Source organism: Taudactylus pleione, unplaced genomic scaffold, assembly GCF_031769625.1.
Source record: "Taudactylus pleione unplaced genomic scaffold, aTauple2 ptg000066l, whole genome shotgun sequence".
Classification (NCBI taxonomy): Eukaryota; Metazoa; Chordata; class Amphibia; order Anura; family Myobatrachidae; genus Taudactylus; species Taudactylus pleione.
In genome coordinates this window covers 4,344,843-4,362,862 of record NW_028284468.1, presented here as the reverse complement: position 1 = coordinate 4,362,862, position 18,020 = coordinate 4,344,843, and the positions used below count along the sequence as shown (strand labels likewise).

General features: G+C 43.0%; 1 protein-coding gene across 3 annotated transcripts in view; it reads right to left on the bottom strand.

Annotated features, from left to right (window-relative positions):
* Positions 1–17,727, bottom strand: part of SPHKAP (SPHK1 interactor, AKAP domain containing) — a 343,766-nt gene extending 326,039 nt beyond the window's left edge. For all 3 annotated transcript variants that reach the window (XM_088466497.1, XM_088466516.1, XM_088466507.1), the window contains exon 1: positions 17,613–17,727. In XM_088466497.1, the coding sequence (XP_088322623.1) occupies positions 17,613–17,635 (23 nt within the window). In that variant the 5' untranslated portion in view covers positions 17,636–17,727. The remainder of the gene's footprint in view (positions 1–17,612) is intronic.
* Between the last annotated feature and the right edge of the window lie 293 nt (positions 17,728–18,020).

Sequence of the window (18,020 nt, the reverse complement as noted above, 5' to 3'; positions counted from 1 at the left end):
TTACCTCCTTACCCGAGGTCACACATGTGCAAAGCCGCCAGGGAGGTAGTGAGAAGACGGCGGAGGGATCTTCTCATAGGGCATCTGGAGATGGTGCTTGTTCTCGCAAGCAAACTCCAAAAACTTTCAGTTTTCGGAGTTTGCTAAATACCAGGTGGTCCATTTGGGACCCCTGAAGATGAATGGCCCGGTAAATAAAATATGCGTAAATGACGTTTCCGCCTGGTTACCGGGCCATTTATCGATGATGAATAGGGCCTTATGGGAGAGAATCTGAGCACCAGTTATCAATACAGGTTCAGTCTCCGATATCCAAATATTCCGAAATACGGAATATTCCGAAATACAGAATTTTTTTGGCATAACTGAGATAATGAAACCTTTGATTTTTGATGGTTCAATGTACACAAACTTTGTCTAAGGCACAAATTATTAAAAATATTGTATAAAATTACCTTCAGGCTGTGTGTATAAGGTGTATATGAAATATAAATGAATTTCATTTCTTTACACAAACTTTGTTTGAGCCACAAAATTATTGAAAATATTGTATAAAATGACCTGCAGGCTGTGTGTATAAGGTGTATATAACACATAAATGCATTCTGTGTGTATATTTGGGTCCCATTCCCAAGACCTCTCATTATGCAGCAGAATCCCAGCATGTCAGAGGTCATGTCAAGTGTGTCTGTGTGGTAACGCCCTATGCTTGCTCCCGCGGTACCATCTTTCTTATGATATATTTGAAAAGATGGCACATGCACAAAAGAATAATGACTCTGGTACAGTGCAAGAGTTTTGGCTATCTGCAGTGCCAGCTTTCCAAATACATCACTGGAAGGATGGTGCCACCGGAGCAAATAAGGGGGGCTGCTGCACTACACACAAGCACATGTATCTTGGGTGTGCGGGGTGGAGCCTCACATGAACCATTGGCCCATGTGCATCGCACACCCTGAGCACATTATAGATAAGCCACTGCCTCCCATTCACGATTTATGGTTTGGGGACCACTCTGTCAAAAATGTTGGGAACATAGCTGTGAAAATAGCATCAGATGTTAAAGAAACACCTCATTTTGGGGCCTATTCATCATCGGAGGCCGTATGGCCCCCTATGATTAAGTAATGATCTCGCTGCGAGGGATACTTAAGTATCCGACTCGCTGCTGGGGAAACTTTGCATGGAGCAATTCATCATTGCTCCTGTGTGGGGACAGCTGCTCTGAAAAGCAGCTGTCCCATCTGTTAGTATCGCAGCTACAGAAGTAACTGCGTTACTTACCTCCTTACCCGAGGTCACACATGTGCAAAGCCGCCAGGGAGGTAGTGAGAAGACAGCGGAGGGATCTTCTCATAGGGCATCTTTCAGTTTTCGGAGTTTGCTGAATATCAGGTGGTCCATTTGGGACCCCTGAAGATGAATGGCCCGGTAAATAAAATATGCGTAAATGACGTTTCCGCATGGTTACCGGGCCATTTATCGATGATGAATAGGGCCTTATGGGAGAGAATCTGAGCACCAGTTATCAATACAGGTTCAGTCTCCGATATCCAAATATTCCGAAATACAGAATTTTTTTGGCATAACTGAGATAATGAAACCTTTGATTTTTGATGGTTCAATGTACACAAACTTTGTCTAAGGCACAAATTATTAAAAATATTGTATAAAATTATCTACAGGCTGTGTGTATAAGGTGTATATGAAATATAAATTAATTTCATTTCTTTACACAAACTTTGTTTGAGCCACAAAATTATTGAAAATATTGTATAAAATGACCTGCAGGCTGTGTGTATAAGGTGTATATAACACATAAATGCATTCTGTGTGTATATTTGGGTCCCATTCCCAAGATATTTCATTATGATATGCAATTATTCCAAAATACAGAATATTCCGTTATCCAAAATACCCCTGGTCCCAAGCATTTTGGATATCGGAGACTCAACCTGTAAAACTTTAGGGAGATGCTGTTCTACTTAAATTAAATGGATGTATTATAGCATTTGCCTCCAACTTAGAAACATTGACTGACAGCTTAGAAGTCTCTGAAATCACAACACGTCATTTTAAATCATGCACCCCCCCCCCCCCCCAAGAGTGCACTGATGAGTCAACACAGTCTGCAGGCTATACAGAGGCCTCTAAGAAAAATCTACAAGGAAAATAAAGTTTCAGGCAATTTTCCACAACTCTGATGTTCTACAGAGGCAACAATTTCATTTACCATCAGCTATAGTGTTTTACCAGTTTTTTTTATCCCCGACAAAACAGATATTTTTATTTGCAAGGAGAGCTGACTTATAAATTTGCCCCGCAGAGGCTTTGCAGAAATAATCCTTACTGGCATGGAAAGGTCAATATCCATAAGGAGAACATATTATTTAATTTTGATATCACAACACTTCTGCGCAGTACATTCCTTTCATCTTTAAGTTTTATTAGTACTGTTATTGCCTTGCCTGCCTCTCATTGCATAATTCAATCTACGCAAATACTTCAACATGTCAAAAATGACAAATAGCATGGGCTGGTGCCTGTGTAAAATACTCAGGTCTATTCCCTGAGCAGCTTTTATTCTGACAACACATTTCACATCAGTGGTTACCCAGCATATGTACTGTAAGAGGAAGAGGCTGCCATTGACATCTATGCTGGTGAAAATAATCCCTGCCTATCTGCCACAATGAATTGTACATGCTACTAGAAAGGATAGTGATGCATTGTGTTGCCCAGTCTCTCATCAATAAACAGACCACAGCCTTCACAGGACTAATCACCGCTGGGATAAAGTAATAAACACACATCACTGTGGTCATCACTGCGGTCAGAACTATCTAAGTATCACTTCATTTCTTTTTGTTTAAGAAGTAAATATGGGAATTGATGTATTGGAGAAAAGACAGCCTTGGGTTTCCTGCTGAACATGGACTTCTGGCAAATTTAGCTCTAAATATGGGTTGGGGTTATTGTACATACCTTCATTATTGCCTTATTGGAGTTTACAGGTTTATGCAACAGTATCTCTCTTGGAGCTGAGGCACCCATTGCGCAGGGTAAAACAAGTAGCATTAAAATGCCGCTATGAATGCATACTATGGGCAGTACCCAATTAGCAGCGCTAAAGTAGCCCCCGAGTGCCACCCAACGCCGGCACTTATCGTGGATGTGTCCCGAAAAATAATCCACGATAAATGCCGTTTTTTCACCCCCAAAAACGCGAAAACACATAGGTCTGCGAGCTTATTGCGGACCCTCTGTGTTTTAGTTCGAAATATTAGTATAGGGTGAAAAAAAACATTGGCAAAAAACGGGGCTAATAGGTGAAAAATCTAAATTTTTTGGCTATCGTGGGGATCAATTAGCACCTGAACAATGTTCGGGGCTAATTGGATATCGCCCTATGTCTCAGTGGTGTCTCTAGTTCCAGGTCAATTGATAGGCTATACCAGTGATGTAGCAGGGCACTAATGCTTGGGGACCAGGAACTGAGAGCTGGGTGCATCATAGGCGGAGCAGGGTGCTGCTTGCATCCCAGGCTGCAGGGTGACGTTCCAGACATCCTGCAAGCCAAATACTGGTGCCATTTTATACAGGATTTAAAAGGAATTTCCAGTAAATGCCGGATGAGGAGTTGCCATTACATCACAGCTTCACATCCTGTAGCATGTGTGCATCTCAGGTAGGTTCTATGCCCACTTGCCTGGGAAACTGACACATTTTGGGTAGGTCTCCCAGACTCCCGAGAGAATAGACCTGGTTTACTGGATCCTGCCCACTTCCTCATTGCTGGGGGCGGTCGGGATGCTTTAGGGGATTTCAAACTGCCACACTTTGCATGCAGCTTGTACTTTCAGGGGGGTATTCATGAAAGCTTGGAGAGAGATAAAATTGTGAAAGATAAAGTACCAACCAATCGGATCCTAACTGTCATTTTTCAAACACAGCCTGTAATGTGACAGTTAGGAACTGATTGGTTGGTACCTTATCTTTATCCACTTTATCTCTATCCAAGGGGCATATTCAATTAGGTGCAAAAAGTCAAAAACTTTTTGCATGCCTGAATTTTCGGCGTCATCGCTGGTATTACCTGCGGAAAAGTATCGGGCGCGTTCCCGCTTTTTCGTGTATTCAATTAGGATTCGCCGAAAACTGCACCCGGTGATATCGGACCTGGTGAAAAGTCCTGTCAGAATGGGGAAAACTGCCTGTACCCCCTGAAAAGATACACTAACATAGGAGATCACTATAGGGGTGTTCTGGTACCACTAATAAAGCTATTCTGGGTACTTTAGTTTTTTCAAAAGCTTACTATTAGTGTTTTTGCATAAGTGGTGAAGATTGGCATTAAGCAATATGTTTTCAAAAAATAACTAGTAGCATATCTAAAATTTGCTAATGTGAAGTTTTAAAAAACGTAAAAAATCCACCTTCCACAAGCACCTGCAGTCTTATAAATACTTGGCGCATACTTGGGGACCGTCCTGGAGCCTATTTCGCTAGTTTTTATGTTTGTCCCCCGACTTTGGTCTTTCTTGCCCCCAAATTGAAAGTACTTTTTTTGGGTGTTCTTAAATATTTTTTAAATTTTTTTGACACAGTTTAGCTTTGGGGGGCTGTCCCAAGGGTGCTGTGTGGTTTCTGCAAGTTTGCACCCCATAGCCCCAATTCTGTACTTTATGTCGCCTGCTTTCATATGCGAACCTTTTCCACCGAGTCCAATGCATTGACTTTCCATACTGGCAAAAAGTCTCCACATTTGAATACGGGGATAAGTTTTCACCTGACGAAATTACGTCACCGGTGAAACTTTTTGGCCGAAAATGGCTTTTCGCACCTCGTTGAATATGCCCCCAAGGCTTAGTGAATAGACCCCATAGGGGCATATTCAATTAGGTGCGAAAAGTCATTTCCGGCAAAAAAGTTTCACCAGTGACGTAATTTCGCCAGGTGAAAACTTATCCCCGTAGTCAATTGTGGAGACTATTCGCCGGTATGGAAAGTCAATGCATTGGACTCAGCGGAAAAGATTCGCCTATGAAAGCAGGCAAAAAAAAGCGCAGAATTGGGGTTTAGGGGTGCAAACTTGCGGAAACTGGGGACAGCCCCCCAAAGCTAAACTGTGTCAAAAAATGTTTAAAAAATACTTAAGAACACCCAAAAAAGTACTTTTAATTTGGGGCGAAAAAGACCAAAGTTGTGGGACAAACATAAAAACTAGCGAAATAGACTCCAGGGGGGTCCCGAAGTATGCGCCAGGTGTTTTTAAGATTGCTGGTGTTTGCAGCAGGTGGATTTTTCACGTTTTTTTAAAACTTCACATTAACAAATTTTAAATATGGCAGCACCCATTTTCATGTACCCCAAATTTGCTGGGACTAATTATTTTGTTGAAAAAATATTGCTTAATGCCAATCTTCACCACTTATGCAAAGACACCAATAGTAATCTTTTGAAAAAACTAAAGTATCCAGAATAGCTTTATTAGGGGTACTAGAACACCCCTATAGTGATCTCCTATGTTAGTGCATCTTTTCGGGGGGTACAGGCAGTTTTTCCCATTTCTGACATTACTGTTTGCCAGGTCTGATTTCACCGGGTGCCGTTTTCGCTGAATCCTAATTGAATACGGGGAAAAGCGGGAACGCACCCGCTACTTTTCCGTAGGTAAAACCAGCGATGATGGCGAAAAGTCCGACATGCAAAAAATTTTCCACTTTTCGCACCTAATTGAATATGGCCCATAGTCTCCAAACCACAAGATAGGTAACTTTCTAGTTTTGGGCTGAAAATAGCATGACACCACTGCCCTTCCCCTATCTGTGGTCCACATGAACCTTTGTGTATTACAATCACCATCATAAAATGATTACCTATGGTTATGAAGTCATTTGTTTTACATTTATATTACTCGGTTATAATTAATATGGATTTCCAAGACCCAGAGAACAGGAACATATACTAAGGAATTGCATCAAATATGAATTATAGGAGAATCTGTACGGTGGAACTCCCCAATACCAGAATACATAAGGGACAATTCCACAGATTGAAATTTCCAAGAAAAAATCTTTAAAACCTGTGACAGGCCCAGCAGCACATCAGGGACAGTTGGCAACATTTCCAATAATAGACCATTTTCTGAGCTCTCAGCATATTAGCAGATTAACGCCCACTATGTCAGACAGTATAAGAGCAGCTCCTAATAAGCCAAAACTGAGAATGTAGATCTAATGTGGTCAATATACTGAACATTATACACTTACTACTTATTCATATGTATATATTTATATGAACAGATGAAACTAGGGGTAATTAGGCTTTTAAAGAGTGAAAGTGAACTCTCAACTGTGATTTAAGATTGATCCAAAATACATGCACAGGCCAGCAGAATGAGAGTCAATGAATGTCATACGGCATCATTTACATAATCCATCCACTGCAGACAATATGTGAAAGTGAGACACCGGTACAAGTTGCAGTTGATAAATCATCTGTGTTTCTCATTACAGGAAAATTGGGATTGATTCAGGATTACTCTGCAATAGGGTCAGGTAACACCTTTGTCACCAAAACACTGTGGGGATTTAAAAAATAAATACTGTATGTTGAGAATTGCTCACCCAGAGTAACATGGAAATGAATGGGACAACAGGGATCTCAATTTATCTTAGTAACTCTGCAGTTTCTCGGTCAGAAGTTTATGGCACTCTAAAAGGCCTATGTACACTTGGTCATCGGGGGTTGTTTGAATCATTACTCTGATGTTAGTTATCCGTTGTTGTTTTTATAAAGGCTAATTTATGAGAGAATATTTAGTGGAACTGGATTCAGTATATCATGTCAATGGCGACCATCTAAACATTGAAAATATTGACATGAGAATGTCAACATGTCAACAGACACGTTGGCATGTTCGCCATGTTAACATCTAGTATGTCGACACTGATCAAGTGCCGATAATGGTTATGTCGACAATCTATTTCTACCCTAACGCTAACCCCTAAACCCATGCCTAACCCTAATGTCAAAATTGTCACTATATTGACATTTTCCAGATGATGGCATGTTAGATATCGACATTTAACCACATCCACTATATAACTGTGGACATTCTGGTTACATCAACATATTGACTGCATGCCATGGAACTGGTATACCACTGAAGAGTGCATTGTAAACTCAATATTTTATTTAAAGTAATTGCTGAAAGAAGGATCCAGAGCAGCTACATGAAGCAGTAAGAGGATTTGTAGGGAGAGGCCATATCGAGAAATGCGAAAATGTATAACTAGCTTTAAAAAAAAAACAGGTGCGTTCAAATTGTATAGTTTATCCAGCAACAACACTATGGGCTCTATTTACTACAATCTGCATTTGTAATGCAGATTGTAGTGTCATATTACCGAGTGAATTCGCAATTCGCATTGCGAATTCAGGCAATATCACAGGGATTTATTAGAAATCCCTTGCAGGGACAGAGCTTGCGATAAAGCTCTGTCCCTGCGAATCCCATCCGCACACTTATCACGGTATTTTCGCAAAAAATACCATGATAAGTGCCGACGCATGCGCCGACCGACCATCGCTAAGCCCCGCCCCCCTTTGCTAATCCCCCCCCCTCGTGATCGCGCCCCTCCCTTAATTACACTTACCTGCAGTCATCAGTGCTCCGGTGATGTCCTCCGTGACTCCGGTCAGCTGACATCCCATACTGCACTGGGATTCAGTCAGGTGACGACCGGGCCCCAGTGCAGGCTTGGAGACCAGCTGACCGCAGGGAGGACATCACCCAGAGGAGCCCCGATCACCGGTCCCTGGACTCAGGTAAGTTTTTTTTTTTAACTATTTTTTTTTCTTTTTTTTTGCAGAGATCAGCATGTGGTCTGTTTAGACACACAGCCGATCACTGGGGCCTGCTCCGGGCTCTGCTCTGCCCGTTAGAGCGGAGCAGGAGTCCGGTAACTGGGGGAGACCCTGGTTAACGCCACCTCCAGGTGGCGTTATTATCACAGGGCTTTCCCCGGTATTTTTTCGCAATGTATTTTTAGTAACTTTGACCAGATCACATTTCCCATTGCAATTATGGGAAATGCGATCTGCTTTACTAAAAATAAGTGATAATTAGGGCTTGGAGTAGAATTTTTACGAATTCTACTCCAATTGCCCTGTAGTAACTTTAGGTGATACTAAAATAATGTGGAAAGGGTGTGAAAACACCCATTTTCACTTTATTTTAGTAAAAATAATGTTAATAAATAGAGCCCTTAGCAATTTCAGGTTAGCAACAGTATTATCCAAAGGTTTTAGACCACCATACATGCACCGGGACTGCTTCTCCCAGTGTAATATAGAGGTCTATATAGTAAACTAAAACATAGGTTTTTTTTTCACCATTTTAGCTGGAAAAAGCCTAACAGTTCACGGCTTCTGTCCCTCTTTTCCGTCACTTAGGGCCTGATTCAGAGCCGGACGCTATTTGCGGACGCTCGTTCAGAAAAAGGGGCTGGCTATTTAAATTGAGCGCCTCGCTCATTGCGGTCCTGTTGATGCCTCTATGTCTGAGCGAGCGTCCAAAACATGCGTTCGCTATTTTGTAAAGAAGCCCCTTGGCCGCTCGCATCATACGTCATCTCCGCTATTTATTAGATTAATCGAGTACATCGAAAGGCGTATCAACTGCTCGCTATTCTTGTGGTAGCATTTTCCTACCGCAATCATGCGAGCAGTTCAGGCTAAAAGACAACCAAGTGACGTGGTCGATGACGCTGCTTTGTTAATTATGCACAGCCTTAAAAACGCCCCATTTTGACCGTTTGGCCATGCCTGTGTTCGGATCTCCACTCCCCGTTTTCAAGCACCTTCCCCTGTTACCACCCCACAAACGCCTCATTCTGTCACTCAAATTAGCAGGGCATTCGCTATTTTTGCGAGCACACGATTTCCGACCTGCACTGACTAGTTGGTGCATGCGCATTACAACCCATACGCAATGCGCAGATGTGGCGAACATCGCTTGGAAGCGAACGAGCGTCCGCCTTACGAGCGGCTCTGAATCAGGCCCCTTAGTCCCTTGAGTCCAGCATCAGCCCTGTGATGTTGGAGGACATCGGTGCATAAAACACTGCCAGCGTATGCACAGTACAAAGAAGACTTACTGGGACTCCAGAGAGTTCGGTCTAGGGATGGCCATCGGTGGTTACCAACTACGCAATGGATGACCATCGATGGTTTCACCAACCGATGTTCATCCCTGTTCTTTCACTGACTGGCCCATGAGCCAATCAGAACTGGGGGGGGGGCTTTGCGGGTGTTGGGGGGCGGAGCTATGCTGTCCCATCGATGGAGGGGAATCACCTAGTTCTCCCCCATCTGTGGTAAAAATATTCAACATCGGCTTTAAACAATTGATGATTATGAATCATCGATGGTCGATGGCCATCCCTAGTTCACTCTTTGCCCTGCTTGCCGGGATCGCGGAGGGGCCATTTATCGGAAGACACTGCCAAAATTTTACTGAATGACTACAAAACATTACTATATATTGCATCAATATGATTCGATTTTTTGTGATATTTTCTGGCAGCCGTTTCGTTATGTACATGAATAGAGCCCTTAGTAGTCTAGTAAATGATCAGTTGCCATGTAGTAGTTTAGAAGTGATCAGGTGCATTGGAAACACCACATTTTCCCTTTTGGACCCCTTTTCATAATATGTCCCCCATTCATTCTATTTGTCTTCATACAACATTTTATAATTATGCGTTTAGCTATAAAATTATATAACCATAGAGACATATTTTTTTTTATCATGTCTATCAATTTTGCAAATAATTAAGTTACAAAAAAGAAAGGCTGGTCAGATTGGACTGTGGATCTCACTGTGCCGGTCTGTCTGGAAAAATTATTGTCCCCTTGTGTCTAATTTCCATAACTATGATGAGGTGGTTTTAAATCACAGATGATTACATTGTTTACATTTAGCCGGCAGGCCTAAGATACCTGTTCTGATTGGCTCTGCTTTCACCCCCTGCAATGTGAGTGCCAAGCACCAGCAGGAAACATCAATTACTTCATATTTATTCACCTCATTTCATGCATTTTAGAGAAAATCTTGTGGAAGACAAATATTACCTCAAAACAGAGCAGTTAGAGTTAGCATACTTCATTACACATCTTCCCTCTATAATGTGTGACTGCTTGTCTAATGCATGAGACTACCCGAATAAGACTGCTCTAACGGCGCGTATCTACTTGCAGATAGTGGAACGACAGTACGATTACAACATCGTAATCGTACAGTTGTTCCTCACCCCCTGTAGTGCGTACACTGAATCAGGGCTGGATTAAGGGGGGGGCGACAGGGGCGGTCGTCCAGGGGCCCCCACACACAGGAGAGCCCCCACACACATACCCGGCTGGTGACGCGGGGACTAGGGGCACATGTAGACTGCTGCCTGCGCTGCTGCATGATCAGCAGGGCGCAGGCAGATACCTGTAAGGGGACAGGACAGTCCGGGGATCCGCGTCGCTTAGTAACTTTATTGAACCGGCGGTGCCAGTGGCCGGTGCAATAAAGTTTTTTTTGTTCAATCAGTGAAGCGTGCGTGACGTCATGACGTCACGCAGCGCTGCACCTATTGAAAGAGCAGGCATACGAGGAGCTGTGCTGCAGTGAGCAGCCGACAAACAAATAAGGTAAGTGTGGGGGCTAGGCGCTGGGGAGGGAGACGCAGTGTGCCGAAGAGACAGACAGGGTCTGTCAGAGTGTCATCAGGGGGAGGAGGCACTGTGGCTGTATTGGAGGGGGACAAGGGCCCCCACAATTTAGTTGCCCCGAGGCCCCCACATGATTTAATCCGGCCCTGCACTGAATGATATGTTGTTCAGTGCAGGCACCCTCACTCATCCCCGAACATGCCCAATCTGTCGTTATTGGCAGATTGACCGGCATATTTAGGCGATGATTCATGTCGGAAACGACCAGCGGGAGCGCGCATCGCTGGTCGTTTCCGACATTAAAATGCCCGATTTATGCACGATTAATTAGGGATTGTCGTAATCGTTCAAAACGCTCATTTTATATCTGCAAGTGGATACGTGGCTTAAGATACATCTTGTTATCAGTCTGTTCTGAATGAGAGTGCCCATCACTTTTATTCCAATGCGTCAGACTGCTTGTCAGGGGATTAAACATTGATAGGTGGTGACTTCCTTTTATCATATCCAGAATGAAACTGATAATTTGACACTACATGAACAGTACTAAAGGCTGTGATCGCTGATGATTCCCATTGAGTCAACTCCATAAACAGCGAGACAGCCGTCAAATAATGAAAGACATTGATTGAAAATCAGTGATATTACTTTACACAGGTCTTATTTGTGTTTTAGAGGAGTTTATAGGATTAATAAGGGATGTAGTTATGAGACCGGCAGCCGAGATGCCGCCAATCTAAATCCCGACTGGGGAAGGTCGACAAGGGACTTAAGTTAGGCGCTGAAATACCGACGCCTATCTTAATCCCGACGCCAGAATACAGAAGGACAGCTGTCCAAACGAGTTAAGTCCATGGTGCCCTTAGCATTATTTAGCTTAGGCACTAACAGGGAGGGTTAGTGTGCGGGGTGGAGAGGGTTAGGATACAAGAAGGGAGGTTTAGAGGGAGATGGGGGGAGGGTAAGTATACTTACCCAAACCCTGACGGGATATCAACCATCGAGATGCCGTTGTCGGTATTTTGACAGTAGGCATCCCGATAGCCGGCATTACATACCCATTCCGATTAATAAAGGTGCACAAAATGAAAATGTCAAGAAATAGCACTTAAATAGGCTAAGAAAGTAAAAAAATTAAATAAAAATACAATACACTTTAGAGATGCTGAAATTATTAGATCTGCTTCCATATTCTATCCAATTTGAACGGTTCGAAGGTCTTATTTCAGGTGCGATTTTGATTTTTGAGCCAGTTCAAAGACTACTTAACAAGTGTTTGTGAGTCACCTTCAAGGAAATGGGCCCAGCAGAACAATAACTTACCTTTTACTGCGCTGGGCTAGTATAGCTGGATTAGCTAAGTATGACTGAGCTGCCTTGGCGACATTTGTAATTGCCAGCGATAAGAGGTTTTATATATGTATTGGGATAAATTATGATGAAAAATGTATTTATTTATTTATTAACAGTTTCTTATATAGCGCAGCATATTCCGTTGCGCTTTACAATTGTCAACATTGATAGAACAAAACTGGGTAATAACAGACAGATATATAGGTAGGAAGGCCCTGCTCGCAAGCTTACAATCTATAGAATCCCCCTTTGTTAGGAAAGCTAAGAATGATTGAGAGGCATATTTTAAAGAGTAAAATTATCATCACAAGAAGTGGTCATAAATACACTGCAGGCAGCCATTTTTTGGCCATTTTGTGGGATGGACCTATTTTCAAAGGAATGCATCCTATCAATTTACTGGGAAGTAATGACATCATTAAGGCATTTTGTTCTTATCTTAACACTTCATAATAAATTGGTAAGTTGAATTGTGGTTCAGTTCTCAAAAGGGTTTATCTCTGAGTTGTGTAAGCGATGGGTTCACTGCAGTGTAATCAATCACTGTACCCAATGCATTCTTACCTACTCTCCCGGAATGCCCAGGAGGCTCCCGAATCTCAATTCCAACCGCTGCCAACCACTTCCTGAGTGAAGTGGGTGGTCTGGCAGGCTTGATGATGGGACTCGCGGCTTTGCATAGTGGGGGACGGGGCCATGATGATGCGATCGTGGTGCCACGCCCCCTAACACTTCTCTCCTGCCTGCACCATCTATAACAGGGATGGGGAACCTTTTTTCTGCCGAGGGCCATTTTGATATATATAAATTATTCGCAGGCCTCATGCAGACCACACCCCCTTTCTGTATGATGTCACAAGGGGCGGGGCCACAATCACCCGTGATTGCAGCAATGCCCGGAGCATCCTGATGATGCTCCGGGGAGCTGTAAGGGCAGCGGTGTGACCAGGGCCGCCATCAGGGGGGGACTGCCGGGTCTGGAGTCCCGGGCCGGGCAGAGAGGGGGGCCCGCACAGGGACGGACCTACCGGTCATGCAGCAGGTGCCCCTTGGGAGTAATGGGCTGCAAGTATTCCCCGGCAAGTAGCAGATCCTTCTCACTGAGGATCCGCACTGCAGTGCCGGGCATCTGTCAGTGACCGAGATGAATGAACATAGCTTCCTCCATTTACTTCCTGGTGGCTGGACCCTCCCCCAGACCAGCCACCTGACAATGAGCACAGAGCAGCTCAGCAGACAGCATATGCCTGACTGAGCAGTGTGACTCACCAGTCTGCCCACATGGACTACAGCACTCTCTGCAAGTCTGACTCTTACCCCCTGCAACAGATGGAAGTGAGCCGGAGGGCCTCTCAGGACACTGACAGAGGTAAGTTAATTGGGAAGGGGAGGTGGGGGGCAATGATACAGAGGGGAATGTCTGGAGGGGCACTGACAGAGGGGGATGTCTGTGTGTCTGAGGGGGGCACTTACAGACAGAGGGGAATGTCTGTGTGTCTGGGGGGAGGCACTGAAAGACAGAGGGAATGTGTGTGTGGGGGAGGGCACTGACAGACAGAGGGCAATGTGCGGGGTGGCTCTGACAAGCAGAGGGGAGTGTGTGTGTGTCTGGGGGGGGCAGAATAGAGACAGAAGGGTGCTGGCTAGGGAGACACTGCGGGGCTGGAGTTGCAGAAACATGGGGGGGCTGCCTAGTTTGTGAGTCTCGGGCCCCACGATCTCTGATGGCAGCCCTGGGTGTGACCATCCTAAGGACGCTAAAGGCGGCACTGCTGCATAGATTCTGGCTGCAGGGTGCCATTCTAGGTACCCTGCCAGCCAGATGAGGCTAGCAGAAAAAAGCTCAGAGAGCCAGACCAAATGATTCCGAGGGCCTTATACGGCCCCTGGGCCTGAGGTTCCCCATCACTGATCTATAACTTCCAGCCAAACATAATTTGGTACTTGATTGTGAAGTTTAGAGTTCATTCTGAGTTGAACATACCTCCCATGTTTTTGCGCTGTGAATTGTTTAAGTCGCACTGCGTATCCCTTCAGTCTGTGCACACACAGTTGCACTTGGGATGGAGATGTGTATAATAGAAAAAGATGTAAATGTATTGGGCGTTCCTAGGATGTGACATGCAGGCACACGGAGATGGTCCGTCTTATGGGCATGTTATAAGAGTATTGCAGGCGTGTCACTGAAGTGGTTGCAGGCTCAGATGTATAATCGCTTACCATACTCTGATGGGCAATCTGCGCCTAGCATGGGGCTATTGCAACTTTCAATGGTGCAACTGATGGTTGCAGTGTCTCAAAGTCAGCGTCTCAGTCCTTGTACATTTAGACGCGCAGCTGTACACCAGGAAGAGGCTTGTAGCAGTATTTGCACAAAGTCGCAGAAGTGCGAACGGCTAAAGTTGCAGGCAAGGACACTGCTGCATGTGACTCAGGGGTATATTTACTAAAGTGCAGGTTTTTAGAAGTGGAGATGTTGCACATGGCAACCAATCAGATTCTACTTATTATTTATCTAACACCTTCTAGTAGATAATAGCTAGAATCTGATTGGTTGCTATGGACAACATCTCCAGTTCAAAAAAACCACACTTTAGTAAATATACCCCTCAGACTCATTATAATTTATTTCAGCCTCTCTATACTGTTGTATATATTGTTATCTTCTTCTGTTTCTCAATTTTCCTTTTAACTCATATTTTATCTTTATTTATTTTAAATTCTCTATTTTACCCTCTGGTTATCCATCTCTTTATCTCAATTTTCTCACTGCCTTTCCCTCTACTTCTCTATACTGACAATTGTCTTCTACCATTCTCTCTTTGCCTCAATTTTCTATCAGCATTGTCCTCTTTATGCCTGCTCTTTTATCTTCTACCTTTCTTTTCCCTTTTTTATCTCTCTTCTTCCCATGGGAACATGAGGCCATAGAGGCAACTTCGCCTTGGGTACCAAAGCACTTTGAGTTCACTATAGATCTCTCATCTGCCCCATGATCACTGTAACGCTCATGACTTAGCTCTCTGACATTTCATCACAGTACATTACATTGTCGATACTCGTTATACAGAGTATTGTACATTAGTAATATATGCATATATGCTTCTTCAACCCAGCCATGCGTTTCCTCCCCCATATAATCAGCGCACAGGCAGATGCTTCTTCGGAACCCCCAACCGAGAGGGCCAGCTCCATTATGTCATTTGGCCATGGAACTGATTAAGTACTATAATGATGTATACATACAGGACCAAAGGGCATGTTTTCAAAATAATACTCTGTAATATTAGTCTGTAAGTGACAAATAAAACCCTACAAATGATATTAGAGCTGGAAAATGGGGGAGGTTTATAAGAAAAACCATCAAAACAGCTCTATTACTGCAAAAGTATAAATAAGGGAATTTATGTTTGCCAACCTGCTGGGACATCTGTAAATGATAAAAGTGACCATATTTGTATTTTTAATTTGTACCACATAATCCAAATACTCATGTAAATTTGTACATCTTTGTCACATTTGATGGGTTCACATGAGTTGATCAAGTACGTAGAAAGCACTAATTACAATATCTGTGAGTAGCTCAAAAAAGTACATTTCTACAAGCAATTTGTTTTTACCCAAATATGTACAGTTAATTGAACAATTGTGGGAAAATATATGCAAGGATTTGCCTGGCTTCTTTCATTGCAACTGAACTTTAGAATTTTGATTATATACTCTATATACCGGTAATACCATCTGACATACTGTAGTTTTCTCCAAAGCCAGAAATAAAATGAACAGTACAAAGGTAAAACAATATTTTCTCCCTGCCTTATTCATAAGGCTTTTAGCTGCGGCAGACCCCCCTGAGGTTTAATCACCCTGAAACCATTTTTAGAATGTCACCCAACTGACCTGGGGGTTATGTGGAAGTGAACGGTACAACAATCTATGCAGAGAACTATTAAGAGCTACAGTATGGATGCGATTATGCTCCAACAGTAGAGCAAAATAATGATGAAGTATAGAGAAGTTACAGGGACTAACAGAAATCTGTATAACAGAGAACAATTCTTCTAAATGGAGCAGAAGGAGGAGTTCAAAAAATAATCAAAAAGAAGTAGACAGGTGGAAGGAAGTGATTTGACTGCAATACAAATAAATTATTTTCAAAGCAAAGAATGAGATGAAAAAGAGTTATTTATATTTTGCCGTGAACGGCTCCCTGCTCCTGGGATAAGTGATTCATGGAACAGTCATTTATTTCTTTCATCCGTCCTTCAGGCTGAGCTACCTTTGGGTATATAATCACATCTCACGCCATGTAAACGGAACCAAGAGCTTAGAGGGCAGATGGATATGGACTAATTATTTGGAGGGGTGTTTTATATTTGTTTGACTGCACTTAAAACATGCCAAATCCAATATTATGTTAAGCCTTACATTGCAGCTAATGGATTGCTGGGTGGGCCCAAATATATTCTGATTTTAATGCACACACATAAAGAGACAAATGGAATATGCACGTACATAGTAAAGCTTTGCAAACAGATTTCCTCTAAGGAGAACACACGATCACAAGAGCTTATGCTCTAATTCTGCATGCACAGCACAGCTTGATAAATTACTTTTCAATTACTTGGCACAGGGAGTATTGACAGGTGGAGCGTAATTTGGAGACAGAAGCTGCACTGTAATAATACATTCCGCAAGAAATTCTTCTACTAATGCAAATGAGAAACACATGAGAAAACCAATCTCCCTCACCACACTTATTAGCAGGTACCCAAGGTAGTCTTCATACACAGTTATGTGATGATTAAAGAGAAGATCCAGCTGGGATTCCATCTGAAAAACCCACTCCTGAACAACATCCCTGGTGGAATTGGAATATTCAATAAGCCTCAGACACTTCCAGACTCCAGTTCTCATCAAGCTTTTAGAAGTTGTGCAAAATATTCAGCTACATCCAGATTGTTCCATAGCCTAAATTATTCAACTGAATATAGATTGTCCCATAGCATCAAAAGGAAATAATGTATCAAAGAGAGTACCATGCCCCAGAAGCCTGCAGGTTATTTCAGTAGTTAAAGGTACCAAATGCACACTTGCTTTTGTTGGTACAGTACCAGCTAGAACATGGCTACAGTACATCTTTAATCATTTCCCTTGAACCCATTTGGAGCGTACTTGTACATTAAAACTGCTGGCAGGACAAACCTTGCCATGCCCTGATAGTAGCTGATGGGAAATTATATACCGATTTGCCCAGAAATATAAAACAATTCTGACTACATAGTACCCACTCTTCATTTGTGGCATTTAAGATTGACAAAAAAATGTGTACCGTAGTAAAATACTAAAGCAACTTTAAATACTGAACTCAAAGCCAACAGTTCTGTTCTGGGCAGGTTACAGTATATCGCATAGGTTTTAGTTTTTATTTTCTTTAAAATAGTCCAGTATCACTATAGTTACGTTTTCTAAGCCTAGTTCTCAATTATACAGTACAATGTAAGCTAGAGTCAAAATAAGATGAAAGGTCTTACCTATGGGATGCACATGAGCACATGTTTAGGAGAACAGCATGTGGGGCCGTAGAGAGGTAGAGCAGGCAGGGGATATGTATACAGTATAGCGCAGCACGCAGGGTAAGAATCACTTCAAGCAACTCTCTCTGCTGGTAGTGAAGCTGCACTGAATCCTCAGATACAGGAGCAAAGCCACTCCTTCCATCTACACACAGATGAGTCACAGGAGAAGATGTGAGCAAGGCAGCTTTCTGTAACCCTTCAGCAGCAGAATGTACTGAGATGCAGCACGCCGCATGCTTAAAGTTATAAAAATGTAATGTAAAAGTAACATTACACCCGTGTCAGGGTCCCAATACCGCCTTTGCCATGTCGTCAGTCACTGTGGACCTAGTTACACATAACATTCCCAGCCCAGGAGAACAT